General features: G+C 53.6%; 1 protein-coding gene across 1 annotated transcript; it reads right to left on the reverse strand.

Moving 5' to 3' along the window:
• Positions 1-390: 390 nt before the first annotated feature.
• NEURL3 (neuralized E3 ubiquitin protein ligase 3) lies at positions 391-6341 on the reverse strand. Its single transcript, XM_049652226.1, has 4 exons — positions 6202-6341; positions 2993-3478; positions 1992-2060; positions 391-1343 (listed from the first exon to the last, which is right to left on the reverse strand). The coding sequence occupies exons 1-4, from the start codon at positions 6227-6229 to the stop codon at positions 1123-1125; spliced, it is 804 nt and encodes a 267-aa protein (XP_049508183.1). The 5' UTR covers positions 6230-6341; the 3' UTR covers positions 391-1122.
• Positions 6342-18956: the final 12615 nt, after the last annotated feature.

Below are 18956 nucleotides of genomic sequence, written 5' to 3' on the forward strand. Positions count from 1 at the left end.
GCCTTTTTAGTCCTCTCTCTCGGGAGATACCTCCCCACTGGTCACGGTACAAGAACAGCAGCAAAGTATCAGGTATGGCTTGCCCCCGCCACAAGCACCTGCTGAGGTGGGCTCTTGGGTCAACTCCTCCCTTCGTTCAGGAGTCAGAACCTCCTGGAAGTCCCCCCAAAATCAAGGGTGGCAGGGGCAAAGCCCGGCTGTGACTTCAGGCCTGGGAGTGTAGGACCGTCCCCTTCACGTGCTCAGCAGAATAAAGTCCACAGACCTGAATGCCCAAGTCCCACCCAGTCCACCGCAAGCCTAGGGTGTATCCGGAGAGGACAGAGGGTTCCCCAATGCCCTAGCATCCCGACAGGCCACAGCTCCATCCACTCCCCCTGACTGTGGCAAAGAGGACATATTCATTGCAAATCATTCCCAAAAGACAAACTTTATTTTGACACCTCAGAATTTGGCAAGGACAAAGGCATAGCAATGACAGTATAGTCTCATGTGCGGAAATCTCTTCAGAAACGCGATCTCACTGGAACCTCACAATCACCCTGCAAGGCAGGCAAGCAGGTCTCTCCTATCCACTTTATGGAGGATTTGTCAGAGATCACCCAGCTTCCACACAGGACTGTAAACATTCCACCCAGATGCCTCTGTGTGTCTGGTCCAGGCTCCTCAATACCCAGGGGTGGGCTGGGATTTCACCAGATACATGCAGTTACCTTAACTTCCCCAGCTATGAAACTAGGGATCAGGCTGTCTCATCTCTATATAAAGGCCATTCTCATGGATGTGACCTACGTGTACCACGATTGCTAGGTCTGTGGTGGCTGGACCAGGTGGCCAGCCAAAAGCCTTGGCAAGCCCTGGGCACAAATGAACTTGGAGCCAAGCAGGGGGGGACCAGAAGCCTGCTGGCCCACTGCTGAGCCACTTTCTACAGGAACCCCACGAGGAAGGGAGTTCTGGTGTGGGCAGAAAAAGGGGCTCCTCCTTGCTCCACGGACCCCAACCTGTTGGGGAGGGGGAAAGAGCCTCCCTGCCCCCATCTCTTGTTGATGACCAGCTTTTCTGACTCTTCTCCAGAATGGAGGTGGGGCTGCACCTCCTCCCTCTGGCTCAGAGCTAGATTCAATTTGCTACCTGCATCAGGAGGCCCTCCCCAGTCCTCAGAATGGGAGGGCCCCACGCTGGGACCACCGCCTTGATCTCCCAGCGACATACAGGGCATTTGGCCAAGTCCCTGAAGACCCGCAAGGCACAGTAGCTGCAGAAGCGTGTGTGGCCGCAGGGAACCAGGCAGGTGTTGGCAGCGTGGTGGAAACAGATGGCACATTCCTCTCCTGCTGTGGCTGGGAAAGGGGACAACACGAGTTGGGGCATGTGGGGGCAAAGCGCGGGCAGCCTACTCATGCTATAACCACAGGACAGAGAACCACGCAGGCCTATTTTGACTATTAATGAGAAAATGCTCACAACATAACCAAATGAAAAGAAATGGGAAGAAAACCATACTGCACATACATATATATCATAAAATTCCAACTTGGAAAAAAAAGGAAAACAGCACAATTCCTCATAGATATATGACTACAAAATAGTAGGAGGAAATCCCCCTAAGAGGCAGTGGTGATTTGTTTTTTTTACTTCCTTATTTATCCTCTAATATTTATTTTCTTTCTGTTTGGCAAAACTTTTATTACGAACATGGACTGCTTTTTCAAGCAGGGACAAAACAACGTCATTTGTTCACGAATGTGCTCTTGTAACTTGAAAAGTTAGCCAATGTTCTAGAAGGCAAAGCTATTAAATTGCTTTTAGGTTTCTAGCAGGCAGAGCCAAATCTTTTGGCCTAAAGCCCGTGGGAGACTTCGTGGGACTCGGAAGGATTTTAGCCAGTTCCCAGAGCTGGGGCCTCCCTGGGGTGGGGGTGGGGGCCTCTGGTGCTAGAGTCCTGGGGAGCCTGTCCCTGGCTCGCTGGGCTTGGGGAAGCCACTCACCTTCCGGCTGCAGAGACTCATCGATGAGGGCCCGTGGCACGGTTGAGGGGAAGGCACTGGCTGTGGGATCTGAGGGAGAGAGGGAAACTCAGGACCCAGGAAAGCAAAGCCCAGGTGCTTCCACCCTACCAGGCCCTTGAAAGAGTCCCACCTGCTTGCTTGCAGTGCTGGAGCTCCCCGCTGATCTTATGGCCCCAGCCACCCCTTCCCCAGTTCACCCCAGCAGAGAATTTGTGAAGCTGTCAACGCTTTTTCCTAAAACCACCCTTCCTTTAAACATCTCCCCTTTGCCCTGGTGCCGCCGCCTGACTGGAGACCCTCAGTGTTACCCACCTTCATAAACCCGGATGTGCATTAAAATCCCCCAGGAGGTGGGGAAAACAGGTGCTTGGCTCTACACCAGACCTACCCAATCAGGCGTCCCAGGGGCGAGACTTCAGCCACTGTGACAAGGGATTTTATAAACGGTAGGGGTGGGGGAAGAGGAAATGGACTGCTTGTGTAGGCCGGGGGACAACCAGCACAGGAATGCCAGTATTTCTTTCTATAGATGTTTCCTGTATCCACTCTCCCTCAAGTCCACTCTCCTTTCAGGTGGCTAGAGGGATGGTTACGGTTTCCCCACTCATTGACTGGACGGCTCAGTCTGCCCCCACAGGCAGTCTTCCTGTGCATCTCTAACCGCTTACACTTCTGTTCCCTTTGCTTGCCACGCTTGACTCCCCTGAACTCCTACTAAGGCAGCAAAACCCAGCCCCCGACCTCTCCTTTTGTGAAACAGCCCTTTGACAGATGTTTGGAGTGCTAGTCATAGCATTCCCTAGGGACAAGGCTGCCCTCCCTTTGACTGGGGTCTTGTCCATCTGGCGTCTCCCGTGCCAGTGACGTAAAACTGACCGTATAGGAAAAGATGAAAGGCTCCCCCCACGGCTCTGGATGGGGACGCAGTACCACCCGAGCCACCCGAGGGGCGGTGCCCGGTTCCTCGCGGATTGTCTCACCCAGTAGCTTGATGGCCTTGGTGGTCCCGTACACGTCCATCACGGCCCAGAGGGGGGCGCCCATGAGCACGCCCTTGCGCAGCAGCAGCCGGGGGCCCGAGTTGACCCTGACGAAGAGCCGGCCCCTGCGGTTCACCCAGAAGCAGACCACGTCCCCCGCCAGCGCGCAGCCCTCGGGCAGCATGGCCGCCCATGTCGGGCTCTGCAGCTCCAGGTCCGGGCACACGAAGGGTGGCAGGCTGGGCGCGGACACCCGCGCGGGGTCCAGGCGCGTGAAGCCCACGCGGAGCCCGCCGCACCAGCCGCCCTCGTGCCACACCACGCGGACCGCCACCCGCTCCCCGGGAAGCACCGGCCGCTGGCTGAACACGATGCCGTCGTGGAACGTGGCGTTCCTGCGCGCAGTGCACCGCTGGGCGTCTAGACGCACCTGCGCGCCCTTGGCCTCAGGGTGGAAGCGCAGTGTCTCCTGGGGCGCCTTGGTGTCTGCGGAGATGGGGGGGTGGGGGGGGGATGGTGACGTCAGTGTGGTCTGGATCCGGACTCATTTGCTCCCCAGAGCTATCTCCGCCCCCCACCCCCGCATCTCCCCGGGGCCATTGCCCCTGCCCTCATCCAGGGAGCCCCCAGAGACCTGATTAGAGCCTGGTGAGGAGCACACTTTGCATGTCTGGGATCTGAATTCCCACTGTGAATTCCCCCCCTCAGTTCCCCTCCCGGAGGGATGTTGTAAAATCACGCCTACATGTACCGGCTCTAAATACCTAGTCACAGTTATTGGCATTAACTAGAAAGAGCAGGTGTTAGAAATAGTATACATAATATGATCCAGGTTTTGTTCGACACATATGTTTAACACACACACATATATTCTCCCTGTATCTAGAAACAACCTGAGAGGAGATGGGTCTGCTAATGGTGCTCAGCTCTGGCAGATGGGTCCTGGTATTGCAGCTGTTTTCCTCTCTGTTTGTCTGACTTTATGATTGTCCCACAGAAAACCTGCATCATTTGTGAAGGCCATGGCCCCCAGTGAGGGTGACTTCCTTTTCCTAGGAGAGAAAGGGGTCCAACAGCTCCCCCACAGAGCCAGGTGGGGAGGCACAGGCTAGAGAGGGAGTCCCAGGTTGTGGCGGGGGCGGGGTGTCAGAATGGTGGGCTGGGCCAGCCAAGGCCCAGGGCTGAGCTTTGAAATCCGGGGACTTCCCGACCCCACTCCACTTGGCAGTCGGGAGGGGAAGTTCCCTACTGGGCAGCCTTTCCTCTCAAGCCTCAGGCCTGAGCCTGGAGGAAGCTGGTGAGCTTCCTGAGCCAGAACTGCTCTCCTCCCTTACCCCCCTCTTGTCCTGTTCTTTCTTGGTTAGAGGAGGGAAGCTGAAAATAGCGAATTCAATCAGCAGGAGCCTGGGTGGCTCAGTCGGTTGAGCATCGGCTCAGGGCATGATCTCACAGTTTGTGAGTTTGAGCCCCACATTCGGCTCTGTGCTGATCGCTCGGATCCTGGAGCCTGCTTCAGATTCTCTGTCTCCCTCTCTCGCTGCCCCTCCTCTGCTTATGCTCTGTCTCTGTCTCTCTCTCAAAAATAAATAAACACTAAAAAAAAAAAAAAAAAAAAAGGGAATTCAATCCAGACTTGAGCCTGAACGTAACCCAAAAGAGCAAGACCCCTCCCCTCCCAGATCTCATCAGCTTCTCCAGCTCTGCTCCTCTGATTACTCACAAGCCTGCAAGATTCCAACGGGTCACAAGGTGCAACACTCAATCTGGTCAGGCACAAGGGACACCCTTGAGGTCATAGACAATCTGTTCCCGATGGATTCAGGCCAGAGGCAAGCATATCGTAGTTCCATGGTTCCCCTCACTGAGGCATTAGGAACAAGCACTCACTCTGGCCTTGGGGACCTCTGAACCTGCTCACAGGGTCCTGCTATCCAAGCTCACCCCTCCCTCACCCACATCCCCTGCATGTCACCCCTTCCTGGAATACCCTAATCTCTCCCTCCCTTCCTGATAGTCTGCCCAGATGCCTTTCCCTGGAGGCTATGCACAAGCAAAGGGGAGTCCCCAAGTAGGCACGGACGGTGGGTGACCAGGAGTCAGAGCCGAGGGCCCTGACATCGGATGGACTTGTCTTTGGGCCTACTGCAGAGTCACTGCAGGAGCTCTGAGGAGGGCAGCCATGTCTGATACCCAGATTCTAGTCCCCGCTCTGTTGGTCACCTATGCAGGTCACTGCCCCACTGGGTATAGGTCTCCTTATCCACCAATGGGATCGACATGCATGGTCAGCCGAGACCTGCGGTCTCCAGGTACCTGCCTGGAGATCCTGAGTATGAGGAGCTGACTGCCCCCCTGGGTAGGCATCGTGACTTTTGCATGCCTCCCCTCCCCCCACCGCCCCCACCACACCCCCCAGGTAGATTCAAAGAAAATCTTGGCAGTAAGTCTCTTGGAATCTAAGTAACTGAGGGTCAGCCCCCTGCCCAGCAAGGACCTCCCCAGATCTCTATCACCTTCTTCATCACCACCCCTCCAGTCACCACGCCTCTTGGGTGCCAGGCACCTGTTAACCCTTACAGCTTCTTTCACTCCTCCCACAACCTGCAGGGAAGCACCCAGAGGGAACTGAGTTGGGGTGGTTCTGCACATCTTCACAGCCAGGAGTGGAGGAGCTGGGGCCCCACTCCTGCCCCCCACACTCCTTGCTGCCTCCTTCATGGCACCACCATGACCTGGAATCCAGACACAGTTGCCACAGCAGCAGCAGCAGCAACAGAAGCTTGGCCCCCACCGTCCTTACCACCTCCCTGCCCCCCAAGCTCGGGGCAGTACCTGCTGCTGGTATGTGAGCCTTTGGTGCCCTTAGGGAGCCAAGGGCTGAGACTCCAGGCTCTCTGCCTGGGAGGGAGCAGGGTTCTGAGATGCAGTCTGGATCTCTGGCAGTAAAAGCAGATTCTCTCTCTCCTGCCCCTGCACACCAAGGGAACGCTGTGGTCTCAGGTGAGGCTCTCAGAGAACTACTGTGCCTGGCAACCTTTTGGTCTGTGCTTCTGACAGCCCTATAAGCTGTCAGGCAAGGTGAATCGCCTTGGCCCCAGCCTGCAGATGAAGAAACTGAGGCCCTAGGAAAAACTGACTCGCCCAAGGTTCCACAGCCTCCCCTCTGCCTCTTGCATCCCTTGCAGACCAAACTTAGGGCTCCCACTTACCAGCCTGGGAGGAGAGCTGGGCCCCCATCAGCCTGGGATCCTCGGGCACGGATACCTGGATCTGGAAGGAATTGTCTGGAGAAGGCCAGTAGACAGGTTTCCAAAGGCTCAGCAGGTCCCTTCGTTATGGGTCAGGATCATGTTACATAGTTGATGATTAATTAGATGTTGCTGTCACGGGTTATGATATCCAGGGAATTTCCTGATGATTGCCTCTGGCTCACCACAGAACCGCTGCAGCTGGCTGACCTAAAAGGAAGCAGCGACTGGGGAGGTGGCCCGGGCAGGATTTAGGATAGACTGCTCCCTTACTTCTGACCAGTCGTTCTCCGCCAGGCTGTACATTATCATGGCTTGAGGCACATTTAGAAGTACTCACGCGCAAACTGATCCCAGTGGCACAGGGTGGGGCGCAGCATCAGTAGTTTATAAAAGCACCCTGGATGATTCTAATGTACAGTCAAGGTGGAGATTCACTGCTACAGAGCCCGGCACACACACAAGGTGCTTAATCAATGTTGCTGAAGTGGATTGAATTGAATTGGCTGCATCCCAGGACCTGTGAAGTTGCCCCAGCCCTGGGTCTCAGGCAGAGAGGAGAGGGGTGAGTCAGACCGAACGGGAGAGGTGTTGATTGCTTCCCCAACCTTGCTGGAATCAGAATTCCACTGTCCACAATCCACTACAAAATGCATATAGTCCCACAGGACAGGTCATGCCAGAGGCCTGGCTCCCAGTGTGTTAGCTGTGGCAAAGAAGTCAAAGATCTGGGATCCCTGGCTGGCTCAGTCGGTAGAGCAAGTGACTCCTGATCTCAGGGTGGTGAGTTCAAGCCCCATATTGAGCATGGAGTCTATTTAAAAAAAAAGCAAAAAAAGTCAGAGATCTTCTGCCCCCTCCATTCCTATAGGGAAACTGAGGCTGGTAGAGGGAAAATGGCTTGTTCTCACCTGGTGCTTCTCACATTGCAACAGGCACATGAACCTCCTGGAGATCATATTAAAATGCTGATTGGTTCAGAAGGTCTGGGGCTATGGCTGGAATTTTACTTTTCTAACAAGGTGGTTCTGTGGAACCCACTTTAGGTGGCAAGGCTCTGGGTTAGTTTGGAGACTTATGAGTATCCTGGCCCTCCACCTCCAGGCTAGGACCTTCCCCAAGACCCCAGATCAAGGTCATGATCAGTGACTACCCTGAACTCAGCTATGAGGATAGATATCCCCATGCCTGTCCCAGGAGGAGCTGGGGATGGTGGCTCAGGTGACTGGGCTGGGGAGATTGTGGAAAAGAATGAAAGCAGGGCACCTGGGTGGCTCAGTCGGTTGAGCGTCTGACTTCGGCTCAGGTCATGATCTCACAGCTCGTGAGTTCAAGCCCTGCGTCGGGCTCTGTGCTGACAGCTCAGACCCTGGAGCCTGTTTCAGATTCTGTGTCTCCCTCTCTCTCTGCCCCAACCCACTCGTATTCTGTCTCTGTCTCTCTCAAAAATAAATAAACATTAAAAAAAATTAAAAAAAAAAAAGAAAGAAAAGGATGAAAGGTCTGGAGACCCAGGTTCTGCCTCCTGTGTTTTCTTCCCCTCCCCTGCCCTTCCTGGGCCCTGGTGTCCCCATGTGTAAAGCAGGAAGCCAAGGTGAGCTGGTCTATGGGCCCTTCTAGCACAGACATGCTATGGCTTTAGTCTCTGCAATGGAGAAGTGACAGCGGTCTGGCCCCAGTTCACCTCAGAAGATCTGCCTGGACCCTGGACCTTCTCTTGCATACCACACCCCAGGCCAGGCTCCCTCAGTTTCCCCCTCTAGAAGCAGTGTTCTAAAGGCCAAAGGCAAACTGGTCAATAGCAATCACAGTGAGTCCAAGGTTGGTTCCAGCTGGTCCAGTCTGAGACAAGGGCCCCACACTTTATGGTCCTGCTGGCCCAACCTGAGGGATCCAGGCTTAGGGCATCCCCTTATCTCTTATCAGTGCTGGGGCCCAGAGTTCCCTCCCCTCTCTCAGAGCCCTGGCTCCAGGCGTATCACTGGCTGCCTTGGGTGGTGACCAGACTGCTGGAGCCCAGAAGACCTTGTTGATAAACCACATTCTTACAAAAGATGTGATTATGGAAGCTTATCAGAGAAATCAGGTCCTGAGCCTCAGGCCTGGTGGAAAATTAGCCGGCAAGTCGTAGACCTCAGGGTACCCGATGCCGACAGGCTGAGGTGGTATGGTTCTATCTTCAGGACCGCGGTGGGAGTAGGCCTTTCTGGGAACTGCAATCCCACCTCAGGCCTTGACACCCAGGGCACGGGGGTGCCCAAGCAGCACCTCCATCACCCACGCCCACGTTTGTTCACTTAACGAACACCGCTGTTCTAAGCCCAGTACTGCATTAACTTGATGACCCTCGTGGCAATTTCTCAAAAATACCTATTTATTGTAATCATTCCCATTTTGCAGACTGGGAGAACAAGGCACAAATCGGTGAAGCAAATTGTTTACAACCACAAGGCAGTGCCTCGGCCTTGGCCCTCCGGCTGGAGAGCAGGTGCCTTGACCGCTGTGCTACTGTCACTGAACCAAGCCCATAAAAGCTGACAGAGCTTTTGCGGTGAAGAAAGATAGGCTATTTATTGGTGTGGCACCAGCGGGGAGAAGGGGGGCGGGGAGGGGGGAGGGGAGGGGGAGGGTGGCTGGCGCTCCCAGTCCCGAGCTCCCGATGGCTTACAAGCAGAGGTTTTTAAAGGATGAAAATCCAGGGTAAGGGTGTCAGGATCTTGGATCATGCCAAATGATTAGGGATGAGGTTGGCTATAATATTTCCTCTCTTGATCATCTGGCATCTCCCGGACTAATGGCGGTAAGGCGATGGTTCCGCTTCGGGGGCCTGGAATTGGGACACATTCTCCGCAGATGGCAGACTGTTGTCCTCTCTAGAGCACAAGGGCAGAAATTCTCCATCCTGTGACTGTCACTAAGCTGCAAACGAGTATGGTTGTTTTTTCTTGCCAACATGGCACATTATGTTTGTTATCTCAGGCAGAACGGCATCCCACAGGCTTTTCGGGAGGCAACTTTTTCTTGTTTCTCTGCAGATGTATAAAACAGTAACAGGGCTCTGGTCGGAGGCAGCTAGGAGCCGTGTGTCTGACTCGTGGGGTCTGTGGGGGCTTGCATCAGTGGTTTCACTATGCCCCTTCCATGCCTCCTCACTTACGCCACTGAGCAGCTTTCGGAGCATTTATTGACCCTCTCTGTTCAACTGTGCTGACACACAGTAGGAGCTTTGTGGACTGTTGCTAACGGGTTGCCTGAGTGTGAGGCAGAGGCCGCCTCAAGATGATGGAGACAGCACCCTCCCCTCCCCTCCAGGCCACCTCCACGGCAAGACTGCTGTGTACCTTTGCTCCAAGGGAGTGACTAGCCCTCTGGAGGAGGGCGGCCTCCGGACAGTCATTGAAGCGTCCCCTGGTGGCTGTAGTCAGTACTGCAGGATGTGCTGAGGCCCTCCAAGCTAGGAGGGCCAGGGAGGTCGGAGGGTGGAGCTTCTGAGCCTCTGCGCCTCCTCTCCCGATCCCGAAGCTCCTCAGAGTCCCTCCGTCCCTCCCCAGGCTTCCCTCACTGGCGGTCAACCCTCAGTTTGCCCAGGGACCCATCATTTCAAAGGGCTTTCACAGAAGTCATCTCCTAAATTGCCTCAAGCGCTCTGAGAAGCTGCTGGAAAACTGTTTCAATCCCCACCATACAGCTGAGGAAGCCTAGCACTTGCCCAGGGCTCATGACAACTGTGGTGGAACAGAAACGGAAAGCCAATGGCAGCCCAGCCCCTTGTGTCTCCCACCACGGGCGCCCTGGGACCCCTACCTTACGACCCCTGCCTGTGTTCAGCTGCTCCCCACTGGGCCAAAATCCGGGAGGGCAAGGGGCTGCCATGCCCGGAAACCAGCCCCTGGAAATATCGGGGCTGGGTGCGCAGTAGGTGGTCAGCAAGGATTTGTCAATGCCAAACAGCGCAGCCTGGCAGTTTCTTCTAAAATTGCTGGTCCGCCTACCCAATGACCCAGAGATGCCGCCCGTAGGTGAGTATCCAATGAATGTACTTGGGTGCAGGTGTCCACGAAGACTGGTACATGAATCCTCAGAGCAGCGTGATTCATGGCAGCCCCCGACTAGAAACCCACCAGTAATCTGTCTCAGGGGCTGCTCCCTGGGGAACCCAACCTCCCCCACCCATCACCAGGAGAACGGAAAAATATTACCATGCAGTCATACCATGGAAGACTCGTGGCCACAAAAACGAACAAATTACTGTTATCCACAACATAGTTAAACCTCGCTGATGTGACGCTGACCTCAGAGAAGATCCAGAAAGCCCCCACCACATGCCTCCATTTATATGAAGTTCAAAAACTGGCTAAAGGAATGTATGGTGTTAGGAATCAGGATAGTGCTCACCTTTGGGACTTAATGACTGAGAAGGGGCACAAGGGAGCCTCTGGGGTGCTGGAACTATCTTCTCTCTTGTTTGGGTGATGTGTATACATGTGGAAAAATTCATCCAGGTGGACCCTCAACTTGCATGTTAATTGTACCTTAATTAAATATTGGTTAAATTCCCTTCCAGACCTAAAACTCGTATTCTGAGTGAGCTGATAAATGATGGATTATCCACACTCCCTTGGAAAATCTGCCCGAGGAGCCAGAGTGCTTGGCTAGCACTGCCGCCTGGTGGAGAGAAACGGAACGGACTGTGGGTCTGATAACTGGAGGGAAATGGTTGGGGACCACGCAGGCTCCCACCTGCATCCTTGGGTACTGGTTCTCCTTCCGCCCACTTGATTCCTGCCGATGAGCCATCTAACAACTCTGTTGGGGGGCTACCATATCCTTTGGGTTAATAGCTGGACCCCCACTCTGGGCCTTGGGGGCCAGAAGTCAGGAGACAGAGGCTAGGGTGTGCCGGTAAAGTAGTCAGCCCCTAGTTAGATCTGTGCCATTACTTCCATCCTGCTGCCCTGTCCAGATATTCCTGGGCCCTGATTCTGCCGTGGGCCTCCACTGGCCCTGGGACCCCTGGCTCCTGCCCTACCAGCATCAGAGCACCCTCCATGGTGTTAGTGTGGAGCCTTTCAGCAAGGGGAGCCAGAGGAAGCAGATACTGCTAGGGGGCCTACTGGCTGCTCAGAGGTAAGAGAAAGAGGAAGGGGAGGGGCTTAAGTTTGGTTTCCTGTCTTCCTTCTCCCTGTATCCCCCTCTTCCCACACCCATCTGTCAGAATGTCTGTCCTGGGAATCTGTGGCAGCTGCCTTGAAGATGTTGGGGGGGGGCGGGGGGTGTTCAACAAAAATTTATTGATTACCTCCTACGTGCCAAGCACTGTACTAATTTCTGGGTAAGCAGAGATTGAAGAAAACCCAATTTCTTGTCCCCTGGTCAATTCAAGTAGCCCTGGTACTTAGGTAAGTGCTATAAGAAAACCAAACTGAGGAGGTGCCTGGGTGACTCAGTTGGTTAGGCATCCAACTTCGGCTTAGGTCATGATCTCATGGGTTTGTGAGTTCAAGCCCTCCTTCGGGCTCTGTGCTGATAGCTCAGAGCCTGGAGCCTGCTTCAGATTTTGCGTCTCCCTCTCTCTCTGCCCTCCCCCCCCCTTGTGCTCACTCTCTCACTTTCTTGCTCTCAAAAATAAACATTAACAAAAAAATTAAAAAAAAAAAAAAGACCAAACTGAGGACTGGGAAAACCATGGCTACAGTAGGGGGTTGTCATGCCCAGAGAATGGATGAAGGTTTTGTGGAGTAATAGCTATTAAAATCGATACCTACAACATGATTAGGCCTTCAACAGCAAGAAAGGAAAGAAAGGCATCACGGGGAAGGAGGAACCGCATATGCAAAGGCATATAGAAGTGTAATTGGCATACTGCCATCTGGCTGTATCAATCAAGATCAGGATTTACTTGTACATAATAGAATATCCAAAAGAATAGTGGCTTAGAGGAGATCTGTTCATTTCCTTTTCACATAAAATTAGGTGAAAGGAGGCAGTCTAGGGTAACCATGACAGCTCTATGGCTGTAAGGAGCCCAGGTTCTCTCTAGTTTTCTGCTCCACCATTCTAGCACTGGCCTCCATACTCAAGATCACTTTATGGACCAAAAGGGCTGCTGGAGCTCCAGCCAGCACATCAGCATTCCAGGCGGCAGGAAGGAGAAAGACCCAAAAAGGCATTCCTCTCAGCTAAGTTAACTCCCTATAAGCCAATTTACTGCAAGGCGTACATAACATTTTCATTAACATCTCATTGGCCTGAATTTTGTCGTGTGGCCACAACTAGCTGTAAGGGAAGCTGAGAAATGGTGGCTTTATTGGGGGGAGCTGCTAAGAATCAAGGTTCTCTTGTGAACGAAGAAGGAGAAAACACACATTAGGTAGGCAGCAAGCCCTGTCTAGCTCAGTGGTAGAACACTGGTCCTCCAGAGTGTGGACAGAGGAGGCAGCAAGGAACTAGATCACAGGGGCCATTCTTTTTTTTTTTTTTTTTTTTTAATTTTTTTTTAAAGTTTTTTTTTTTTTTTTTGGGCAAAGAGAGACAGAGCATGAACGGGGGAGGGGCAGAGAGAGAGGGAGACACAGAATCGGAAACAGGCTCCAGGCTCCGAGCCATCAGCCCAGAGCCCGACGCGGGGCTCGAACTCACGGACCGCGAGATCGTGACCTGAGCTGAAGTCGGACGCTTAACCGACTGCGCCACCCAGGCGCCCCATCACAGGGGCCATTCTAAGGAGGGCTTGGACTTGACTCTGTAGAAAATAGGGAATTACTGAAGGCTTCTGAGCAGGAGCCTTGGGTCAGGGGGCTTGGAACAATCTGCTTTGGGGAAGGATCCATCAGGCAGAACATAGCAGGGTGAGTGCAGATGCAGTTTCAGGAGTGATGAGCTGGGGCACGAGGAGGAGGCCATGCAGGGCTGAAGAGGGCACAATAGGAGAGCTGAAGTCAAGCCCGGGTGACAGTGGGAGGTGATACCAGGTACCAGGGGAGGGACACACACCTGCTGACAGCAAGCCTGGGAGGAATACAAGTCTGGGAAGAGATCTGAGTCTGAGGCGGCTACAAGACATCAAGTCAGAGGGCTCAATGGCACCTGAGAATCCAAGCAGAAGCTTCGGCTAGAGGACAGGGCTGGGCGTATAGATCTGGGAGTCAGGAGTCACAGTGGGGGGTGAAGTCAGTAGGCAGGGGTGTCCAGCTGTTGAACTAGAGGAATGCGATGGAGCCTCCAGAATTACTCAGGGAAGGAGGACAATGGAGCGGGCAAGTGCATAAGCTCTGGAGCCAGGCAGAGCAGGGTTCGAGTCCTGACTTCACCACTTAACAGCCAGAACCCTCCAGGCCAGCTGATGGCCCTAAGCCTTAACCTTCTCATCTGCAAAAGGGAACAAAGGAGGGCGGCCTCCGGACAGTCATTGAAGCGTCCCCTGGTGGCTGTAGTCAGTACTGCAGGATGTGCTGAGGCCCTCCAAGCTAGGAGGGCCAGGGAGGTCGGAGGGTGGAGCTTCTGAGCCTCTGCGCCTCCTCTCCCGATCCCGAAGCTCCTCAGAGTCCCTCCGTCCCTCCCCAGGCTTCCCTCACTGGCGGTCAACCCTCAGTTTGCCCAGGGACCCATCATTTCAAAAGGCTTTCACAGAAGTCATTTCCTAAGTTGCCTCAAGCGCTCTGAGAAGCTGCTGGAAAACTGTTTCAATCCCCACCATACAGCTGAGGAAGCTTAGCACTTGCCCAGGGCTCATGACAACTGTGGTGGAACAGAAACGGAAAGCCAATGGCAGCCCAGCCCCTTGTGTCTCCCACCACTGGTGCCCTGGGACCCCTACCTTGAGGGCTGATAGGATTCAATGGATAAGTGTTTTGCAAAGGGAACTGCACTCATTAGTAAATACCAGTCCTTACCATAAAAGGGGCAGCCTTCCTCTTATTGGAGGGGACATCAGTGCCTTTCTTGGGGCCATGGGTGTGCCCTGTAGTCTTCCTGCTGGAGGATGGGTCCCCTGGAGCACTTTGTGGGCTCACTGGGGAGTGAATCACGGGCACTGTGCATCTCCAGGGCCCCCGAGGACCTCTGACCCAGTATGGCCAGGGTAGCCCCTGGCTCAGCCAAATCTCTGGGCAAGAACACCAGCAGCCCAAGCTAGTAGATTGGGAGAGGAGTTATGATTTTGCTCGGTGGCAGTCTAGCAGGAGGGTGAGGCCAGCCATAGACTCCACAGAGATTATTTTAAGTAGACCCAGCTCGGTTTTGGAAACTAAGGAAGACAACAGTTGCCGGGGCAGAGGGAAAGAGTCCAGCCAGCCATCAGGAGCGGACAAGTGGCACGTCCTCTGCACGAGCCCAGGCATGCAGGATGGGCAAGCAATATCCAGCCAGGGGGAAAGGCCCAGCTTGGAGTCTGGGAAGACACTCCCACCTCAGCCCAGAAACCTGGCTCATCTACTTTGCATCCAGAAGGACAGTCTAGCCCTTATCCCTAGAATGATCCCCAGACAGAATTTTGGGGAAGCCAGCATGACAGGGACAAGCCCGGGAATAAGGGCTCTCCAGGACATGGAGAGCATCATGGAGAGGGGCATCAGAGACATGGGAGGTGCCAGAACCATGGCATCCCAGAAGCTAAGAATGGGCCAAACAGGAGGAGTGGGAGGTGGCCAGGTACTGCGTGGGATGAGAGCTGGGAAGAGGCCGTTGGGTTTTTCCAGGAGGAGGTCAGTGGTTGGAGGGGTGGTGGCAAAAGCCAGGGGGCAGCTCCTGGGGAAGTGAAGGTCGTGTGAGCGACAGGATCCTATAGGCTGTGAGTATAGCTGCAGGTGACAGAGGTTCGAAATGGCTCAGCACAGAGGTTCATTTCCTTCAAAGTACAAGCTTGGGGGTGGGGGCTCCACTCCGCAAAGCCAGCACGGGCCAGAGCACTCCAACTCTTGCTTACCCTCGCTAGGGTACTGGCGTCCTCTCTGTGGTCCAGAATGCTTGCCCCACAGCATCGTGCCGCCAGCAGGAGGAAGGGGGCCAAGGCAGCACATGGCGTGCCCCCTTCCCTTCAAGGGCACAGCCAGGAGGGTTCCCGGGACCCCTCAATTCACCTGGAATCCCATTGGCCAAAGCTTAGTCACTTGGCCACACCCAGTGACAAGGACTAGGAAATGTCGCCTTTATTCTGGACAGTCCTCTGCTCAGCTAGAAACTGGGGCATGCCGTTGCTATGAGAGAGAAGGAGAGAATGGCTATAGGAGGAAAAACGAGCAGTCACAGGGTGCAGGGGAAGAGGGAGGGGGTGGCAGCCAGAGGGCAGCGGGTGAAGGAAGGAAAGCTTTGAGCATGAAAACGCCAGCACATGGGGGCAGGGCCACGTGTGTGCACCCTGCGGGGGCCTGGCCTGAGTGCCATGACGCCTGTACCCCATTGTGGAGGCGCTGCAGGTGGGTGGGGAGGGGAGCTATTGTTGCTGAGAACTGGCTAGGAAGACAAATCACCGACCTTTCCAGCAGAATTTTTCAAGATTCCCTGGAGGTCCTTCTGGCCCCAAACCAAAGCCAAAATAGCATAGAGAGAAAGAAAATATTTTCTTTCCACTCCTTTGAGCTTTTGGCCATTGTCACTGGGTCCAGTGCCGGGGCTACGGGCACAGTCCTTGGGGGAGGAGTGACCACCCTCCCAGACCCCTCCGCCGTGGCAGAGCCGACACTACGAATATACGGCCAGAGCGGGCTCCAGACTATTCTGTCCCTCTAGGGGCCTCTCCTCTCTCCAGGTGAGCTTTAGGAAGCAGGATAAGAACAGACCCATCGCCTAGGAATGAAGGGGTTAGCAATAGGGGTGTCTCTGTCCTCACTGGGCTGTGCATCTATTGCCTTCTGCTGCCTCTCTCTGCTCCTCATTGTGTGTGGACAATATATGTCAGAGGGAAGGAAGACAGGGTCTTTGAATTCCGTCTCAGTAGGACGAAGCTGTCCGGAGGGTTGATTTCCCCCTGGGTCTTTTGGCAACGGGATGCAGGTGTGTGCTTCGGGCACCATGTTGTGAGTTTACAAACGGTTTGCCCCTGTATGCTTCATTCTGTCCATTTGTGAGGGGACACGTGTCTCATCCTTGGTGTGTGCCTTCACTGGGGACCTCATCAGCTCGATTCTTTCAGTCAGACAGTTGGCAAACATTCCCTGGGGCTTGTGTCAGCTAAGTACCACAGACTAGCTTAGTGTGGTGGCAGCACAGAGTCAGGTCTCTGTCACCCACGGGCTCTGGGACTTGGGCATGTTACAGATGGGGAAACTGAGGCTCAAGGTTGCGTAGCTAGTATAGGTTAAACCAAGATTGATTCTAAAGTTCTTCATTCTTTTACTCATTCTAATGTTATTTATTTTTAAGAGAGATTGGGGGGGGGGGGGGCGGGGAGAGGGAGAGAGGGAAAGCAGGACCCGGGGAAGGGTGGAAAGAGAAAGAGGGAGAGAATCTCAAGCAGGTTCTGCACCACCAGCGCGGAGCCCGATGCGGGGCTCGAACTCACAAAACCGTGAGATCATGCCCTGAGCCGAAACCAAGATTCTGACGCTTAACCGACTGAGCCGCCCAGGCGCCCCCATTCTCTTACTAATTCTAAAACAAAGATAATTGGCTCCTGAGTGAAAGCACTAAAGGCATTTGAAAAGTGTGCAAACGGTACTTACACATAGTTGGCAGCGTATGTTTAAAACCCCATTTCCTTGTTCTCAGGTGTGTTCCGGATAGATGAGGTGGCCAAACCGGGGGGCTTCTGGATAAGTGAGCAGGTGCCTCTCTGGGTGAAATTGCACACGGGCCATGTGTCTGCGGGAGCCACACTGAGAGCAGGGCCCATGAGTGAGCTTCCAGCCCTCTTGCACAGTGGGGTGAGCCCTTCTTAGAGCTGAAATAACAGGCCTGAGCTGAGCCTTCTTTTTTAGGTCCAGGAGACCCCTGCCTCCCCTCAAAGTCTCCGGGAAGAGGTCAGCAGAGGCCCCCATGTTTCTTTAGGCTCCTCTTGGCCCTGTTTCTTCCTTCTGCTGAATTCTCCTTTCCTGTGGGTGTTTTCTTCCCTGCAGGCAGCACACCCCGAGATGGGCTCTTCTTTGGTTTTACGCAACTACCACGGGCACAGGCATTGGTGTAGGCCCCTGCTGCACGAGAGGAGGGAGGATTCACAGCAGCTGAACACAGAGAACAAAGTTAAATGAAGCTTCACCACTATTTTCACGGGTCCCGGGATGTCTCCACCGCCAGGATTTCTTGCTGTTTGTTCTTTAGGAGCCAAGGCCCTTCCCTTATCCCCCCAGGCCCTGTGGTCTTCCGCGTCTCAGAACCAGCTCTCACCTCCTTACCCTCCAACTCCTGTTTATTTCCTATGCAGAGATGTTCAGCTCCCCACCCGCAACCCATGCTGTCTCCAGGCCTCACTTTGCAGGTCCCAAGACTCCCTGAGGTATTCTGCTGGCCATCAAGACCATCGCTTGCAGATTCTGGCAACATCCTGGACTCAACCGACACTGACACCCCTCCCCTTGAAAACACTGAGAAATGTAGAGTAAAATATTAACTGAAAGATAATAGAACCGCAGTGGAACTTTGAAGAAAGGGTGGGGAAACGCCCAGGTGTCTGGTGGACAGAACGAATCTGTAGTCAGAGTTGAACTCTGACCCTGGATACGTGGGCCCTAATGACAGGGGCCAGAAGAATCAATGCCCTCCACGGGTCAAGGGGCGTGGCCTTAAGAAAACATGGAACAGAGACCCCTGTATAAGCTAGAACACCGGAAGGGCTGCCCCTCAGGAAAGATTCGACCCACCAACCTAGAGAACTGACAGTGAATCTCGTCTTGGCTTAGGGATCTGGGAGAAAAGATTCCCAGGAAAAATCAAAACTTAAAACCTGAACTGTTTGTGGAAGTAGCATCTAAATGTATGCTGTCCACGGGGCAAAGAATTCCCAAGTTCTTATGCCATTTAATTTCTTGCGAAAATTTAACACAAAAATATTCCCCGTGGGGCGCCTGGGTGGCTCAGTCAGTTAAACGTCCGGCTCTTGATCTCAGCTCAGGTCTCGTTCTCAGGGTCATGAGTTCGAGTCTTGCATTGGACTCTGAGGGGGGGGGAGGGGGGGCGAAGCCTGCTTAAAAAACAATAAAAAGGGGCACCTGGGTGGCTAGGTTGGTTAAGCATCCAACTCCTGATATTGGCTAGGGTCGTGATCTCGCAGTTGTGGGACTGAGCCCCGTGTCGGGCTCTGTGCTAAGCGTGGAGCCTGCTTGGGATTCTCTCTCTCCCCCTGCTCTCTCTCTCTGTCTCAAAAATAAATAAATAAACTTAAATTTAAAAAAATCTCCTGATGAGCCCTTGAGGCCATTGTAGAAGTAAATACAAAACAGATCTCTGAGGCCCATTTTCCCAACTCAGGACACACGACTCCCACAGAACAAACAGCCTCACTGAAGGCGAGCTCACAAACACCAGGGACAAATCACATGAAGAAACCATCTACTGTGAAGGAGGGTCAGCAAGTATAATAAATAGAAAAGTCATTATCTCCAAGGATTGGGATGATAGAACAAGCTGAAAAAGATATCAAATCAGTATGTTAAACTAATTAAAAATATAAAGGAAGGAATAAAAAGGATAGTGAACGAACAGGATACTTTGAAAAAGAACAGATCGAATGGATGAAATTTTGCTCGAATGGAAAAAAGATACGGACCTTCAGACTGAAAAGGCAC

This window comes from Panthera uncia (genome assembly GCF_023721935.1).
Source record: "Panthera uncia isolate 11264 chromosome A3 unlocalized genomic scaffold, Puncia_PCG_1.0 HiC_scaffold_12, whole genome shotgun sequence".
In the NCBI taxonomy this organism is placed as follows: Eukaryota; Metazoa; Chordata; class Mammalia; order Carnivora; family Felidae; genus Panthera; species Panthera uncia.

What these genes read in the sequence shown, in the direction of transcription:
- NEURL3 (XM_049652226.1), bottom strand. Translation starts at nt 6,229, where the DNA reads ATGGGGGCCCAGCTCTCCTCCCAGGCTG. An exon ending in CCAGCTCTCCTCCCAGGCTG is followed by an intron (nt 3,479 to 6,201) that starts GTAAGTGGGAGC and finishes CCATCTCCGCAG; the next exon opens with ACACCAAGGCGCCCCAGGAG. An exon ending in CAAGGCCATCAAGCTACTGG is followed by an intron (nt 2,061 to 2,992) that starts GTGAGACAATCC and finishes TCTCTCCCTCAG; the next exon opens with ATCCCACAGCCAGTGCCTTC.